At 37.7% G+C, this 18,880-nt stretch overlaps 1 protein-coding gene across 1 annotated transcript in view; it reads left to right on the forward strand.

Annotated features, from left to right (window-relative positions):
• marchf4a (membrane-associated ring finger (C3HC4) 4a) overlaps positions 1–18,880 on the forward strand; it is an 80,605-nt gene that overhangs the window by 49,003 nt on the left and 12,722 nt on the right. Inside the window, exon 3 of the mRNA XM_056458649.1 lies at positions 4,031–4,223. Within this exon, the coding sequence (XP_056314624.1) occupies positions 4,031–4,223 (193 nt within the window). The remainder of the gene's footprint in view (positions 1–4,030; positions 4,224–18,880) is intronic.

Below are 18,880 nucleotides of genomic sequence, written 5' to 3' on the forward strand. Positions count from 1 at the left end.
TACAGTATTATTGACTCCTCAACAAATATCAGCTTTTTAAACCTTAATTTCCATGATGGACTGTTTTGATGAAAACACAACTAATCATTTAGACCAACGAGGCTCACACAATGACAAATACACTTTATGTTTTAATGGCCTTGGCCAAATTACTGACACAATAACTACTTTTTGAAGCATGAATGAAATGTTTTGGGGGAGTAACTACTTTTTGCAGATGTGCAACAAAGTTATGAAGTTCCAGCAAACCTTTTTGAGATTTGCACTCACACTTTAGAGCACAGGTCTCAAACTCAATTCCTGGAGGGCCGTAGCTCTGCATAGTTTAGCTTCAACCATCTCCAACTCACACCTGCTTAATACTCTATTGTAGTCTTGAACACCTTGATTAGTTGGATCAGCTGTGTTTGATCAGGGTTGGAGCCAGTGCTTAATTTGTAAATGAATAATTCCCGGAACAAAACCAGGAAATAAAAGTTACCATGACCGACGTCCACCAAACAATTTTAGTTTTGACATCATTAAACAATGATAGCACAAAAAAAGAGCATCACAATTCTGAACGGTCTTTAATTATTTTGTGCCATTTAATGCTGTAGGTCATGGATAATAAAAACATGCAGCTACAAACATAAATCGTATGAACAATGACTATTCAGTTCACTTCACTATAAGTGAAAAACAAATAATTAAATGACTCACTCTGTCTAATCTTCAAGAAGAACCCACAGTTAGCTCTTCTGTCATGTTTTCTGGCTGACTTGAGATTGCTTTGCGTCTGTTTAGCCTGTTGCTGTTAACTGTCGGCTATTGCTGTAAACCTAATTGCCCTTCGGGGACAATAAAGACATTCCAATTCCAATGTGGTGAAAAAACAACTAATCATTTTGAGCAGTGTGGCTCACAATGACAAACACACTTTGTTTTGGTGGCCTTGGCCAAATTACTGACATAATAACTAAGTTTTGAAGCATGAATGAAGTGTTTTGGGGAGTAACTACATTTTGTAGACTTGCAATGGTCTGGTTCTGAAGTTCTGAAATTCCAGCAAACAGTTTTATAATTTGGACTCACAGTTTAGAGAATGTTAAGTCTGTTTTTAAAAATGTGCCAAAGCAATTGAGAAAAATTGTATGATGATTTTAGATAAGTTTGAAGTACAATCAACTTATTAACCCTAACCTACAGTCTCAGGCTCACGGCAAGCAAATTCTCTGGCCAGTTTAAATATACAGGATTTCTAGGAGTCATAGGTTCAGTGTTCAGTGTGAAAATAAGTGTGATTGAATAAAGAAAAAAATCATGTTAAAATTGATGACACTGCTCATTCATAGAGATAGAATAAATGCAGGATTTATAAAACTATGAGAGGTCACATCATATATTTCAATACTCAATATTCAATAATATATTTTAAAATGGACCAGGAATTCAGCTTGAGGCACTTAAGTGAAATCTTAGCTGACCAATTTTTAAGGCTTCCTTAAAGATCAAATTTTGCCCTTTTTTAATTTAGCTATTGTCACCAGCCACCATTGTTGTTGTGTTTAGGATTTCACTCAAACAGTGTGACACATCTTCTACCCCGCCTACTGCACCACAGGGGTGGCGGAAGGTTTGAAAACAGTACATTATCACTCATACTTATTCCTGGCTGAGAACTTCTCTATGGCCTCAAACGACTCAGCAGGCACACAACATCATAAGACATTAATATTATGTTAGATTTAAGTCATGATGTCAGGTGACAAAAATTCAATGTCTAGCCAACATCTAAAGAACAACGTTTTTTTGATATTGATATTTGGTTGATTTTAGGTTGTGTTGGAAAGTGACCAAAATCCAACATCTGATAGATGCCATAGTGGTAACGTCCACACAACGTCAAGATGTAACATGATTAGACGTTGATATTTGGTTGATTTTAGGTTTTATATTAGACATTGATATTAACCTGATTTTCATTTTCAAACAAAACCCAACATCCCCACAACGTCAGGGTTCATTGGGGTACAACGTCAAAATGATGTCATGTTGACGTCCTGTGCCTGCAGGGGAATAACAAAAGAGAACTTAATTTGATGTACACTGGGGCCTTTAGTTTATAATCAGAATATACAGAAGACAGTCAAATAGATAAAAAGGTATTCAAATGTACGCACTGTGAGGGGAAAACAGTTGAGCACCAAGTACTGTTGTGTACATACTATGTTCAAATAAATGTTCATATCTAAAAGATATAAATGGCCAGGCTGGTTAATTAAAATTAGACACTTTTATCCAAGATGGCATTACATGAGTTTCATCAGTTATTGCTTTTTCTGGGACTCAAACCCATGTCCTTGGCTTTGCTACCGCTGTATTTTACTGTTTGAGCTACAGGAAGTCTCAAAACCATGGGCATTAATAAGGCATCAGTCCTCCCTTCCACTAGCTGTGGGAACATGGCTGCAGGGAACATTGCTCTCATTCAGACATCAGAGCATCAGTGAGGTCAGACACTGTTTTTATACGATGGGGTCTGGCTCAGCATCATCCCAAAGGTGTTCAGTGAGTTATAGGTTGGCTTTTTGTGTCTAGCCAAGTTCTTCCACAACAGAGTCAGTAAATCATTTCTTTATAGATCCCACTTTGTGCACAGTAATGTTTTGTTGGAAAAGATAAATGTACACTACATTTTTAGACATGGCTGTATATGTGACTTTATAAAAAAAAACATGCATTAGAGGGTAATGTTTATATGCTTTAGCCGTATGTGCACATTGGAATACTGTGTACATGTAGTTATATAATACCGTAACTGTTCCATTGTACCTCCACAATACTAAAAGCAACATTTTTTCCTTTTATATTGAGTTACCTCAAGTGCTTTTCTGGGTTCAAAACTTCTGCTTTCCCTGATTTCATTTTTAGCTTTTTTTATTTTCTTTTGATCTGACCATCAAACGAAGCTATGTTTTTGTTTGTTTTAGTTATTTTAAAGATGCACAATAGGCCTCTCTGTGGCCATGTGTAGTTGATGCATGCAATTAAAGTTGTTGTTCTGCTCAGTTGTGCTTTTTGTGGTTGATTTACTTATTATTAGAGCTGTAATTCTACATCAAAATCCACTAGAAGAACATTATAGTATAGCGAAAAAAAAGTAAAGAAAAAAGGAGCAAGCGTATTTGAAACTACAGACACTAGACTGTCTTTTCAAACCATGGTTGCTGAATTGGCTTTTTAAACATGAGGTAAACCTGAAATTTCTTGCTTAATCCATTGCTCCAGCTTCTCAAAATATATTAATGATGTTACTGTAATGATTGGGCAAGAACAGAACTCTTTTTATGTTACTCAAAAATTATTTTTTTATAAAGCATTTTAATTAACCATATTTAACTGTTTTTGCTAAAATCATTGCTGCAATCAAAAATAAGTAATCTGTATGATTCAGCATAGCGTGAACCTGATATAAAATGAGAACTGCAGAGTCGAGCATCTTTAATTAAGTCCTCACTTCATTCAGTTCCCTTTTAGCCAAAGATGTCTGCGTTTGGCATTAAAAGCAGTGTGGTGTACGGTAAAAGTTTTCTTTTTTTGGACTTTCTAATTTGCCATCCTACCCACAACACTTTTTGCATCTGGGAACTCGTGTGATGTCATGTGTGATGTAGGTTGGTAATTCGCCTATACCATAAAACATCTGCCATTCAAATTTTAGGGTCAGTAAGAATTTTTAATTATTTATTTATTTTTTAAAGAATACCTTGTGCTCACTGATGCTGCATTTATTCTAATATGACAATTTAGTACTCAACAAACTTGTAGATATGAATTTCAAAAACAGTTAACCTTGTGTTTTTTCTTTGTAAACATATCTTTAATAAATACAAGGTCTCTACTATTAAAAAAGGATTATATGTTTATAAATAAAACGATAATACCATCTTGCTGAATGAATGCATCAGGTTTGGCAATATGTCAAATGTGGAACTGGTACTTCAGCGAGTTTAACATATTGTTTTTGTTTTGTTTTTTCTTCCTCCAGTGGCAGGCCATCTCTTTGACAGTGATAGAGAAAGTGCAGATAGCTGCAGCTGTTCTGGGTTCCCTGTTCCTGATAGCCAGTATCTCCTGGCTGGTGTGGTCATCCCTCAGCCCATCGGCCAAGTGGCAACGGCAAGACCTGCTCTTTCAGATCTGTTATGCCATGTATGGTTTCATGGACCTGGTGTGCATCGGTAGGTCATTGTATATTCAGTAAATACCGCAGTTTACTTTTACATGCTTGATTGTTTACCTATTTGAGTGTCAGACAGAAAAAAACTACATTGTGACTAAACCAGCTGAATGTATGACATATACCATTGAATTACAAGCCCACTTTCACCTTAAAACACAGTTAAGCGAGCAACTAAATGAGCTACTGTAGCAGATCTGAGCAGAGGATTGTGTTTTTCAGCCAAACCACAGGGAGTCAGAGTAATTGCTGCATTTCACTTAATATCAAGCATTTTAATGTAACTACTGAATAAAACACTTTGCAATAGAAAAGGAAAGGCTGAAGGATTGAGAACTGGAAATTGATTCCTGCCTAGATGCGATTCAAATTCAAATTGGCCACAGTAGACCGGCTGTCAAACTCTTAATATGTACTAATCTGTAATCTATGAGCTGTTTTTAAAACATCCGATTTAAAATGTCAGAATATGAAGAAATTCGACTGGCCAACTTAAACTTGGGTTATATTATGAATGCAAATCTAGCTAACAGAATACTACTACTACTTTTTTTCTAAATTGCATGTGAAATGGAACACTTTATGAAATGAAAACTATTAACGTCACACTTTCTATACAGAGAAATATCCCCAGAAATATATCAAAAGTGATAAATGTGAGTGGGTGGGTGCCACTTGCAGCTGAGCTCCTTTTGTTGTTTGTTAATATTCTCTGATTGGCAAAGCTGAAAATATTAAAATGAAATTTAAAACATTACGAGTTAGGGCTTTAAAAGAAGCACATGCTGTACCATAGATTAACAGTCAGCCTCTCTTGAAAGGTTTATGCGGTATCGTTAAAAAAATCTATTTCTCAATTGGGAAAATTAATGGACTTTTGACTTGCAGACCATTTTAAGTGCCCACTGCTGCTTTCTGTTCCAAATAGTACTTTCAATACTTTCTCAATCTCATTTGGAAGAACCTTTCAACTGAACTATTTTACAAAGGGCACTTTCTCAAGGCTATTAAAGTGTACAGTCAATCAGCACTTCAATGAAGTAATTGTGCAGTTTTGTTTGTCATTTATATGATTTTGGCTTTTAAAATACTCAGTTGTTCTCTTGTACCTAAGAAATGTAGAGGAGAAAGAGAATTAAACAGCCCTATATATATATATATATATATATATATATATATATATATATATATATATATATATATATATATATATATATATATTCAACCTTGAAACTTTGAACTTCTCATGAAAACTTTCTGACTAATTCACATACATGAGATTCTTCTTCTGTTAGTTTTTCTGTTAGTGGATTTGAATTGCTCTCATGGAGCATCCTAGGGAGCAAGGGAGCAAAATAACCCAACGATTACTAAAGTAACCCTCGTTCCCCGAGGGGGGGAACGGAAATGTTATGTGAAAGCGTCCCCTCTGGGGATTTCTTTAGAATCAAATCATCTGAAAGAGTATAAAAACGGGCCAATGAAATGCCAATGAGTTATCGGTGTCAGTGTGCATAGCTGGCGTAAATTACAATTAATCTTATATAAAGATGCAGCTTGTGCCATGCCAAGACATCCTTTTCTAGCTGAAAGAGCCTTTATGTCTAACAGCTAAGGGTCAATCGTTGTGGCGAAGGAACATAGGATTACTTTAGTGACCGTTGATTTTCCCATCGGGAGGGGAACTTCAATGCTATGTGGAAACTTCCACTATGGGGAAATTTATGGAAAACGCCACAACAAATGAACCTTACCACGTCTCTGGTGAGAGGTTATGCCAAGCTACAGCGTGAGCGCACCTGCATCACCAGAGGCGCAGTCTTCCAACATGTCCCCTGGCCCTTACTTACACTTACCTGTTCCTGGTTTAGAAATATTTTTCATGGAGTCGTAAAAATAAGAGCTAATTCTAGGAATTTTTAAATACAACAGTCCATTGGGAAAGCTAGCAGTTCCGACGCTGCGAAGACTACCTGCTCCCCAAATGGGGAGACCTGGTGGCAAAAAGGCATATGGACTAGCCCTGAGAAAGGTGAGTACTCATATGAGAAGATGGTTAGCGGGGAGGGAAGACACTAGCCCACCTATAAGGGGGGACTTCATCATGGCTGAGTGAGCATATGGGATCGCCAGTGGGGATCGTGCATAGCAGGCACCTATACCCAGAACGCGGGCTGACTAGCGAGCGTGCCAACAACATAACGGGCCAAGCACCTGACTCATCCACTCTCCAGGGTTCGCCAAGTGGGGATCTTAACTAGTAAACCGAGAAAACGCACTTTGCCTCTACAATGTCTGTTAGAGAGGTGCCACGTGCAAACGCCCAAGAGGATGCACGCTCCTAGTGGAGTGCGCTTCACTCCTGGGGGACACGGCTTTCCCTGGCTCTGATAGCGAGGGAGATGGCATTCACGGTTCAGTGGGCCAAGCTCTGTTTAGATACAGCACTTCCCTTCTGCCTATCACCGTAACAGATAAAGAGCTGCTCAGAGAATCTAAAAGCTCTGAGCACGGTCCATATAAATATGCAAAGTGCGAACAGGACTCAGCAAAAAGGGGCTGGGTCTGTCTCCTCCGTGGGCAGCGCTTGCAGGTTCACTATGTAGTTTAAAACAAACGCTGTAGGAACCTAGGGCACCTAAGTGAGGAAAAACATGAGAATGGGCTGGCCCAAAACGCTGGCACACTTCGCTGACCGAAAATGCCTCCAGATACCCACCCATTTGACCGATGCCACCGCAAATAGCAGAGCTGTCTAGCTGGACAGAAATCTTAAAGATACTGAGTTGAGTGGATTGAGCAGACCTCTTCTAGGAGAGATCTCCAAGTGGGTAAGAGAGGAGAACAGGATAGAATTAATTATCCTCAGCTCGTGCCTCTGGGAACTGGATAAGGTGATGCTTTCCCAGCGCGCCGCCTTGCCACATCCTCAGAGTGGGGATGATTATAACACCAACCCCTCAGTGCGAAGGGACAGCCTTAGCTCCAGCCAGCTGAAGGAGGATAGCATCACACTGATTTGGCATGTTTGGGGTCCTTCTCGGAGAGAAGTATACCACACAGCAAATAGACTCCACTTCAGGGAGTAGGCATGCCTTGTAGAGGGTGCTCTAGCCTAAGTGATGGCATTAACCATCTTATCAGTTGGTCACCTAAGTCCTCCACGCTCCACCTATGGAACACATGTGGGGTTCCCTAGATCTGGGCGCAGGTGCCAAATGGTGCCCATCCCAGAGAAGAAGCTTCTTCCAGGGGATGTGCCAGGGAGGTTCCATCACGAAGAGAGAGCTGAAATACAGGTCCGATTGAGCCAGAGAGGCACAATACATAGACCTGTTCCTCATCCTCCCTGACATTACATAATATCTGTGCGAGTAGGCTCACTGGAGAAATGCATATTACGCACGCCCCGGGGACAGCTGGGGTCGAGTTTCCAGGCATACGCAGCCAACTTAGTGGTATGCAGAGCATAGTCAGTTGCAGTGTAGAGCTCATGCTTAGGCCTGGGTCGGAACCATCCTCGTGCAGCTGGGCCAGCGCCTGCGCTTGGTAGCGCTGGTAAGTGGCCATAGCATGCATGGTGAGGGTGGAGGAGCACGCAGTGCGTAAGCTTACGGTGCACTTTTGGTAATAAGGGGACGGGAGGCTTAGAAGGTCTTGCCTTCTTTACATCCTCCACATGACACCCCTCTAGTCAGTCTAGTCAGTCTAGTCAGGGGATAAACCATCTCCAGGCCCACGGCCGAAGCAGCCCGGGAATGCATGGCAATCATGTCTGCTTCTAGATCCGACGTCGTGCTCACCACCCCGGAGGGAAGGAGCAGGTTCGAATCCTTATCAGACAATGACAGGCCATCCTCCGATGCAGCGATGGACATCTGATCCTCTGTGTCATCAAGTGAGAGGGCGACCATCCGAGGATGGAGCGCGTGGAGGAGCGAGAGGTCAGAGAGCCCGAGGGCGGTGGATTTACTCCCACTGTGTCCCTCAGATCTGCACGAGTACCAACCGCGGTGCAGGGGACAACTGGGGTGGGTCGCCCATTTGCAAGAGCGAGCCGCGATCTTAACTGCGCAACATATATGCCACTGCAGTGATGGCATGCACTGCCCGCGAGCACCGCATCAACATGCTGGACCCCCAGACATGAAAAGCAGTGCCCATCATCTGGTGACAAGAAACCACTGCATCCAGAAATGAAATTAAAAAAGACGCGCTGCACAACTGTGTTGCTCTTTTAGAAATTCGTACCGCTCTGGAGGACCGGACCCAAAGAATGCCAGGCAAGGGAGAAAACCAGCTCGACCATCTGCTGCCGCACATCGCACAGTCTGGACCGGGAGAAGCAGCCTGCTTTCTCGTTCTCTCTCTCTGTGAAGATTCACTTGGAGAAAACCCTAGAAGACGCTTAGTGAAAGGCTCTGAAAGCGTAAAGGATGTCTTGGCGTGGCACAAGCTGCATCTTTATACAAGATTAATTGTAATTGACACTAGCTGTGCATGCTGACGCCGCCAACTAATTGGCCCGTTTTTATACTCTTTCAGATGATTGGATTCTGACGAAATGCCCAGATTGGAAGTTGGGGAACTTCCCTCCCGATGGGGAATCTCGTTTTTCCTTTTGACATATGATTATATTACTTACACCATTGGCAGATTATTTTGCTTGTTTTAAGGAAAACTTCACTTAATTTTAGCATATTATTTTGTAAAACAAGTCTTTTTTTGCTTGTCTACAAATTGCTTCTCTATTTAAGAATATCTAGATAGACTGCTTTTTTGCAGTGTATCGTGCATCTGTTTCAACACACAAGACCTAAAAATGAATTATTCAGTCTACTTCACATCTGATCTAAAGAGTCCTGTTACTTCAAAGCTTAGTAATTGTACAATAATGTATAAAATATAAGTATAAGATTTATGGGCATTAAGGACACATGACATGCTAACTTTTTTTTCTATTATAAAAATCACCTTCTTTGTAAACAATTATACATGCAAATTATGTGTGTGCAAACTAGACTAACATACTGCCATAATTTTAGACAGGAGTCTGGATGCAGACCTGGTGCAGTGCAATCTGAGCTGCATCCAATGCTTTTTAATAGGCTTACCTAACCCCACCCCTCACCATGACATCACTAACTCCCTTGTGTCTGACATTGCTTCACTATGAGATACAGTCTCAGCTTGCATCATAAATGCGGCATCCAGATACTGTTGTAATTTTGTCATATTTTTGAGAAAACAATAAATAAACAATAAATAAAGTAAGAAACTATAAATAATTCATGTGCTGATATTTGTGGGACATAGTGTAGTGTAACACAGGCTGCTTCAGTGAACATGGTTTCATTTTAAGTTGGCTCTTTCAGGTTAGTCAACAAATGCAAATGCAACAACAGTTTTATGACACTTTCAAAAGGCAATTGTGCTTAACAACAACAAAGAGGGAACCACAAGAGAATAGTGCATAGTGTTGCTTTAATGTGTATTTTCTACAAAAATATTTACATGTTAAATCATTCGTTTTGCTGCTACATTTAATTTCCAATTGTTTCCGAAAGTGTAATGTTTAGGGTGCTTTCACACCTGCTCTGTATAGTTTGGGTTGAATTGCACTAGAGTTTGTTTTCCTGTTGTTGCGGCTCATTTGGGCTGATGTCAATGCTGCAATCACACTTGAGTGGACCAAACAAACATACTGTACCTAAACCTGCTTGAAGAGGTGGTCTGGGTATGTTTTCAAACATTGGAGCTTTTTGTTTGTAATGAAAACAGATCTAGCTGCAAAAATACTGCATATTTTTGGACTAAACCAGCTGCCATAGTCAGTTGCACTGTGGATTAAGTGATGAGGGCAAGTATTTGTTTACAGTGCTTTAGCAACAGCTACATTGTAACTCACAGACAAACTTTTGAAGTAATTTGCTTCAGCCTTCAGCTTTTGCAGTGCATAAAATCCTTGCGTAACATTTTAGTTTGAGTAAAATTTCAAATAATTTACAATTGGTTTATTACATGCCTATTATTAATTCACTGTAATCAATTAACCCTAAACCTATGCAATAACCAAACCCAACTACTACCTTACTAAGTATTAATACACAGCTAAATAGTAGTTTATTGAGCTAAAGTTTTTGTAATTTTTTTTGTTAATAAAAGATTTATTTTCTTAAACACAGTTTTGTCTCAAATGAAAGTCATCAACGACCATTGGCAAGTTTGAAAAAAGTTAGGTCCTGTATGTATATGTTTTATCATTAACTGTAAAAGATATGGACAAAGTATCCGTGATGTCACCCATAGGTTTCTGAAGAGCGCAAATGAAGCTACGAGTTGGTGTGGCCAACCATCACCATTTTGCACGTCATCGCGATGACCAGGGGGTGCCCAAAAAAGGGCAAAGAGACAGAGCAAAACGGAGCTATAGATGCCTGCTTGCATTTTGCTTAGATGGGCTTTTATTTTGGGAGAAACGCTTAATACTTCATTACCTGAGACTCGTTTGTGTTCTGACCACATGTGCTTGGTTGTATACTATATCATTTGGTCTTTTAAGTGTTTGGTCTTTTAAAAAACATTGTTGGAATACATTGAGCCACCAAGCATTGTTTTTATGATGTTGTTCTACAGGGGGAAAACGCAAATTACTTCCAGTTACTTCAAATATAGTCTGTTAGTAAATGCAAGGCTATTTATGAAATCCAGCTATAACACTGTATGACAACATTTCACATAACTTCTATAGTCTACAGCTAATCAATCTGTCAGATTCTGGAGTGCTTTCAAGTTCTGAGGAAAATTATAAATGATAAATGATCTTAAATAAAACAAATACAATTATAGATATGGTATATAAGTATATAATTTCGTGGAATAATTTTCATGGAATTGTGTATACAATTAAGTGCACACAGCATGCCATATTATCTGATAAATGTAGGAAATAATTCCAAAAGGCAATTGACTGTGTAAAGCCACATAAAACAAAACAAAAATTCGATATATGTGCCGAAATCAGCTGCTAATTAGCCAGAATCAGCTGAGGCGACGTGACGGCAACCAGCAAGACCTGTCACTCTAGTGGCCACACCACTAATTATGCAGATTTAATATAACTTTTTATAAACAAAACAGATGAGTTATAAAAAAATTCACCCCCCTCACATTTGTCATGAAGGGTAATATCAGCTATATCGACCAAAATCGTTCTTTGTACCAGGTTGTAAACACCTTTTTTTCTGCTGTAAAGTTGGCCATTTTAACATTGGGCTCAATAGACATGTGCTCTATTATGGAGCCAGGACTAGTGGAATTTTGATGAATTGCAGTTTCAGTTACTTCCGTATTAGCTTCACAAGGGAGAGCGGGAGGTTGTTGCTTGGTTTTATCACTCAGTCAAAACTCTCTTTTTCTTTGATTTCTTGCACTGCACATACACAAAGAAACACACTTAGAGCATTTATTGAAATGATAAGTAGATGCCTCAAACATTTGACATATTTGACATATATTTTGTCCCATATTTAAGGCATGAGCCAAATGCTCTAAAGTAGCAGTACCTTGATTAGCTTGTTCGGGTGTGTTACAATTAGGGTTGGAGCTAAACTTTGCAGTACACTAGCCCTTTGCTGACCCCTGCTCTAAAGAATCTTTTACTAAAAATATTGATGATAACTTTGAAGGGGTCTCCACATTTTTCTAGATCTGTAGATTTGTATACAATGCTTTAAATATGCACTTATGACAGAAATGCCATTTTTTCTTTAAGATTTTTACTCTTCAGAGTGAAGAGCTCACAGAAATATGATAATGACAGCCTGTTTGCTGATACTTTTGTGTTATGTAGTGGTGAGTGAATAGACCTAATATTTAAGAGTTGTGTTGTGTAATATGTTGTCACGCTAGTCCAAAGTATTATAGGCTAGGACATGCTGAGTTTGATCTCTAGAGGAAAGGCAAGACAATAAGGGAGTCTTATCAGGCCAGCTTAAAAAGTGATCCCTCTAATGCATTGCTATGAGAGAAAACACACGCTGCTCCCTCACCATCCCAATACAATTGAGGCAGTAAATAACAAGCGCACACACAGTGTATCGGTCTTTTGTCTCTCAGAGGAAATGTGCGCCTAATTAAATGATAAAAGTGTGTTTCAATTAAATATCAGCTGAACAGCTTAGATTTGCATTGCTGTAACAAACCCATCTTAGGCAGAATGGCAGGGTTTTGAGTGTTGGAGCTAAAAACTAGAGCATCGCTTAGAAAAAAAGAACAGTTCACTTATTCTTTTTTTAAAAGTGCTTGAGAACTGAAAAGATTAAAATGTAAGAATGTGAGATTGAGGGGAGTTATAGGAGATTAAGGAGAGTTTTATTTTTGTCCAAACATTGAATATCCATGCTTCCAGCAGTATGTAAACATTGTTAAAGCGGTCAAAATGTAACAGACATTGTTAGAGTGGTCTCTATAAACCAAGCTGTTTGATGTTTTCTGAAGATATGTATTCACTTAATGGTGAACCAATTTAATTTAAGCCTTTTCATAGTCTGTATGGGGGAAAATGTTACCTTCACATGAATTAATTTAACTGAATTACTTGGACTTGCACAGAAGATGCTTTGAGGCAAATTTTATACTGTAAATTGCACATACAGTACTACTGTAATCTACTCAAGTGAATACTTAATTTTGCTTTTGGTGTTAACCCAGCACTTTATAATGCATATCCTGCAAGCAGTGGCATTTTCAGCGGACAGAACTTTTCAAATAATAGTGCACAATACACTAGTAAAAGCTATTAAGAGGGCCAGACAGAATCTGTGGATATTTATTGCTATTTCTGCAGAGGATTTATTCACAATACGTTTATCATATATCATAACTAAAAACTTAATATATAAAATAAAAAATAATACATTTTTTACTTTTATTTAATGTGTACAAACCACTTATTTGGTAAACAAAGTAAGTCTACCTTATACTGTATCTACTAAAAGACAGAAAATATTAGTTTACAAACTGTATTGTAAATAAATCATATGAACATTTTAATATTACTATTATTATATCATAATAATATTAGTGAAATTAATTTAAAAACTGAGTAAATTTACACAAGTAAATACATAGACTCAATGATGGGCTAAAAATTTCTGTGTATGTAGATTTCGTGTGGGCCTAGCTATTAGTTATTAGGGAATTAGTAAAAGGTATTAATTACTTATAAAGTCATGGTAACTAACAACCTTATCTTTTCCGAATTTGATTGTAATGCAATAATGTGCACCTTTATAAAGCTGCTTTGAAGCAATAATTATTGTGAATAAACCTAAATTTTAATTGAACTGAATTGAACTACTAAAAAAAATATGTATTTGTGTGAGTAGATTACCTTCAAAATCAATGCAAATCCATAAATAATAAAACATCCTGCAAGGAAGCTAGACCAAGTGAGATGGTGCTCTGGATTTGGTGTGAACCCAGCATTAGGCATGATGTCCATCTTAACTCAGTGCTGTTTACCACCCAACCTTCCCACCCTCCATGACCTATTGTATGTCTGTGTGTATTCAGTTGCAACTCATGGTCTTTCTGAAAACATAGCTCTTTACAAGATCACGAATTATGTAGCCAGAGCTACGTATGGATGCATTTCATTTTTAAAATGAACGATACGGGAAGGTATGTGCTTTTGAGAATACTATTGGTTGGATCGACAGCAGCCTCTGGTGGATTTACATGAGAACAGCAGGCTTGAATGGCACTCACGAGAGAAATTTAAGATTTCAAAAAGTGTACAGAGCGACCTCTGGTGGATTCACGAAAACAAAAACTGGGACATATTTGGCAGTCTCCATAAATGTATATAGAGGTACATTTTCAGAATGAGTGGGTTGGTATTCAGAAAAAAAGGAATTTACCATAATAAAAACTCCGTAAAACACTCAATAAAACAATTGCGTACATTAATTAATTAATTAATGTGTTAACGCGATGATAGCCCTAGTGTTTTTTTTTCTTTACATAGCCACAGTTTTGGAACAACAGTGATTTATATGCAAACTAAATACTTCACATTTTTTAAAACCCACTTCATTTATTTGTTAACCTAGTCTAATGGGTAAATATAATTCCACGTGGAAAACTAGTTGTCTCAGGCAGTGTTACTGAATAAGCCAGTCTCCACTGCGCTCGGACTTGACATGTGTATTTTGTGTACTCTTGTGGGTTTGGTAGTTGTGGAGTTATAAGCCATTCCAATCCCTGTCTTCCATCAGTGCCTTTATCAGTTTTGTGGTCTGGGTCTCTTCCGAATGCTTCACTCTACACTCAAGAATTGGAAGCCACTGCCAGATAATGATGATATACTGTATGTTCCACTATTGGGTTCATTCGTCAAATAACGCCATGTTAACAGTAATGAGACTTTCTAGCATTATGGAAGTCCCCATTTTTTTAAATTTATTTTTCGGCACTGTTGCGGACATTATTTACAAATATTACCAGAACAGAAAAAAGACTTCATTGACACAGACATTCAAACTGCTTATACAGACTGTGAGGGATAATGTAAGAGTCACACGCCTGAAAAAATTAGTTGAAAACACATTTGCTTCATGTACAATTGCTTCATCCTCTCCCTGGCCACAATGGATTCTGCTCACATTGTATTTTTTTTCAAAACTGTGCGTGTTTAAGTGACAAATAGTTAATCCTGTGTACTCTGGCAATTATGGTTTATCAATTATTTGAAATCAATTAATTATAACATAGCATTCTGAATGGATCATTTGAATAATTGAGCTGACTCAACAACATGCAACTGTCCAGTTGTCCAATTCACCGATTTTGAAGCAGTTTAACAAGTTAACTTGTAAGATTTAGTTGTTCAAAAATTAGATTCCGCAATCACGAGTAAGTGATGATTTCACCAGTTTAAATTGATTTTTACTTGGTCACACTAGTTATTTTAGTTTTATTTCATGAATTTACTAACACAAAATAATTATGAACAATGCTTACAGTATTTATTAACAACAGTACAGCATTTATCAATCATAGATCAGCATTTACTAATGCTTTATTTATTTTTATGCTGGTTAACATTAGGTAATGCACTGTGGGTTAATATAAACTAACAATGTGCAACTTTATTTCCATTCACTAATGTTAACAAAGATTTATTAATGCTGTATAACAGGGTTGCTCAACCCTGTTCCGGGAGATCGGCCGTCCTGCAGAGTTCAGCTACAACCTTAATCAAACACACCTGTCTTAAATTACCAAGCACTACTTTAGATCCTACTTAGTTAATTTAGTGGTGTTTGATCAGGGTTGGAAATAAAGTCTGCAGTAAGGTAGATCTCCAGGAACAGGGTTGAGCATCCCTGCTGTATAATGAATATATTGTTCATTGTTTATTCATTAATTCATTTTCCTTTGGCTTAGACTCTATTTCAGAGTTCGCCATAGTGGAATAAACCGCCAACTATTCCGGTATATGTTTATACAGCTGATGCCCTTCCAGCCACAACCCAGTACTGGGAAACACCCACACACACACTAACTTATACACTACGGCCAATTAGTTTCTTCAATTCACATATGCCACATGTCTTTGGACTGTGGGGGAAACCGGAGCACCCGGAGGAAACCCACGCTAACACAGGAGGAAAATGCAAACTCTACACAGAAATGCAGACTGGCCAAGCCGGGACGCAAATCCGCAACCTTGCTGTGAGGCGACAGTGCTAACCACTGAACCACCATGCTGCCTCATTGTTTATTCATATTAGTAAATACATAAATCAATATTAACTAATAGAAACTTATTGTAAAGTGGTATCTTTTACTCCTCTACATTTATAAAATTGAGTAAAAAAGTAAAAGTAAAAAGTAAACTATTTCTGAAACTAGAAAGTTTCCTATAATAAAAGTACTCATGAATTACAGATAGTTTAAGAATAATTATACAGTAGTGAATTAAAAAAAACTCCACAACTGAGTGAATGAATGACACATTTTCCAAAAAATCATTGATACATTTATTGCTGATTGAGCTGGTTTTCATAGCAAGTTGACCATTGCACTCGAGTAACATGTTTTTTTTTTTTAGCATCATGACACAGTGATTTAAAAATATAATGTAAAAAAATAAAGCTTCTTCATCTATTCCCATTTTACTACCCTACTTCTGACATTTATTAATGAATTTATTAATGCATATACGAAATTTTGGTGAAATGCTGTTGGCAAATATGTCTGTTATCAATAATTTTGTGATGTATGAAGTCAGAAAAAAACCAGACAGCTTTCTGTTTGTAAGCACAGCAAATATGTGTGGCTAACTGTAACTGGGAACCATGGGAACTTCAAAACTCCAGTTTGCATACATTTCTATTGACCTTATTCTGCGATGTAGTGCGTTAATTTTTGCGATTGTTTTGGAACTTCCAATTCAGTTGCCTATGGGAGAAATGACTAGGAATAAACCGCAGAAAACAGTCACACTACTTGCTTTACAAACAAGTGTGTTCATAATTGTACATAAAAAAAGAAGAATGTAACAAGAAAATATCAGTTTGCAACATGATACAGCATAATTATCTGTTTTTAACGTAAAAATCAATGTAAGTGAATGAGACCGGAAATATCTAGCCATAAAGAAAATGGCTGCGCCCGCTCGTATATGAAGAATAAAGTCAATAGAAATGACTGGAACTCACTCAAGAAGTAGCAGAGCAACAGTTAATGTGACTGCATTGTAAGCATTTGAAAACAGTATAGTAAGCATAAATATGTTAGCCTTGGGCAGTAACCACATTTAACATTTTACCATCCAGTTTTAACATTCGTCAGACAGCTGCTTGGTTTGAAAGTGATTTCCGTGTGAGGGAATTTGTCCACAAATTTTGCAAGAGTATGTCACTGCGCCTTAAATCAGTTTCGCTGCACAAATACATTTTTTTTAACTAAATAAAGAACCACACTAAACACTGGCAACTCTATTCTTTCCTGTGTGAATACATGCACAAATATTGGAGAGAGCTTCTGCGCTGCTGCTCCAGTTTGATGGATGAGGTTTAGACAGCTCTCCATGCTGATATATTGCAGATCGGACATAAAGCCATATGGGAATTACAGCAACAGTGTCAACAATTGCAGCCCACTCTTTAAAATCCACAAATGACAGCTGCGATGTAAAATATCTGCCACCTTGTGCTTGCAGTATAAATGGGCATCACAAAGCTGTAGAAGCTGAAGTGGAATGGCTGTTTCACCTCTCCAGTGGCTCAGAGGGAATAATGAGGTTCTCTCAGAGCAGCGCTATCTTGGGTAATCACTACCGCAAGGAAAAAAGTGAGAGGCTGGATGGGATGAAGCTGAACAATAGCGATGTCGGGATTGTTTTAGTGGCTCATCAGTTTGTGCGTGTGCGAGCTGTAGATCAATGGCAGAGCTCCTCAAGAGTTTCTCTCTGTGAAATATCGCTCTGTCTTTGAATTCAGGCAGACTGAGAGGGAAACAGAACAAGAGTCCATTCTGTCTGATTACTGTAGGTGGAGAGAATGGAGATAATACCTAAAGGTAACCATTTCACTGAAAACACTACAGCTGAATAGTATTAGATTTTAATCCTCTTACCACAGGAAGAGGCCACCGGGTCCCCTGAGAGAGTCACAGTGTATCAAAAAACGTACAGTCTTCAATATACAACACAAAAATGAGTAGAAATTTTAATTCTCTTTAAACTTTTTCCAAGAGATATTTTACAGACCAAGTATATATATATATATATATATATATATATATATATATATATATATATATATATATATATATATATATATATATATATATATATGCAGTTGAAGTCGTCTCACAGCAAAAAGATTGCTGATTCGAGCCTCGGCAATTCTGTGTGTGTGTATGAAAAAAAACTTAGGAGGGCTAATAACTTTTTCTTCAGCTGTACATATATTAATTTAGCCAGTTCTTTTATCCAAAGTTTGTTTTTACACAATATTTTGAATGTGGCTGACATGTTCAGCTACTGTACCAGTAAAACTTTACTAGAATCTGTTTAACGTCCATGTAAAAAATAAGTTCTATTTTTCTTTAGTCATGTCACATATTTCCAATTGAAACACTGATAGAAGACAGCCTTAAACCTCATTTCTCACTCATAACCTAAACTTGAAGTTGGAGGCCAGTGAGAGATGCCAAGGTTTAGTGCTGTCTTCTATTCAAAATTACATTTCAATAAGAAATATTGAAAAGTCATGCCATCCAACTCATATCATGGGAAAGAATGCCATTTCAGAACAAAAGCAAATTTTCACATACTGCTAGATAAATATTCCCAAGGTGGCACAAAGCTTTATATGGAGTTTTGTCTGCTTTTTTTAAGAAGAAGAAGCAATATGACTAGCTATAGTTTACACATCTTATAAATAACTTACAAAAAGAGGTGAAACATTTTTTTATTGAAGCTTGTGGCATAAATTCACACATCAACACAATAACTTTATTTAGCGTTTGTTCAATAAAGTTTAATTATTTCATTTAAAAAAGTGCCCATGCAACTGTATGTAGTTAACCAAGAATAAAAGCAGAGTCTTAAAAGGCTCTTTTATCTGTGGAACAAATTTTATC

The sequence above is a fragment of the Danio aesculapii genome, chromosome 1 (assembly GCF_903798145.1).
Source record: "Danio aesculapii chromosome 1, fDanAes4.1, whole genome shotgun sequence".
Taxonomy (NCBI): Eukaryota; Metazoa; Chordata; class Actinopteri; order Cypriniformes; family Danionidae; genus Danio; species Danio aesculapii.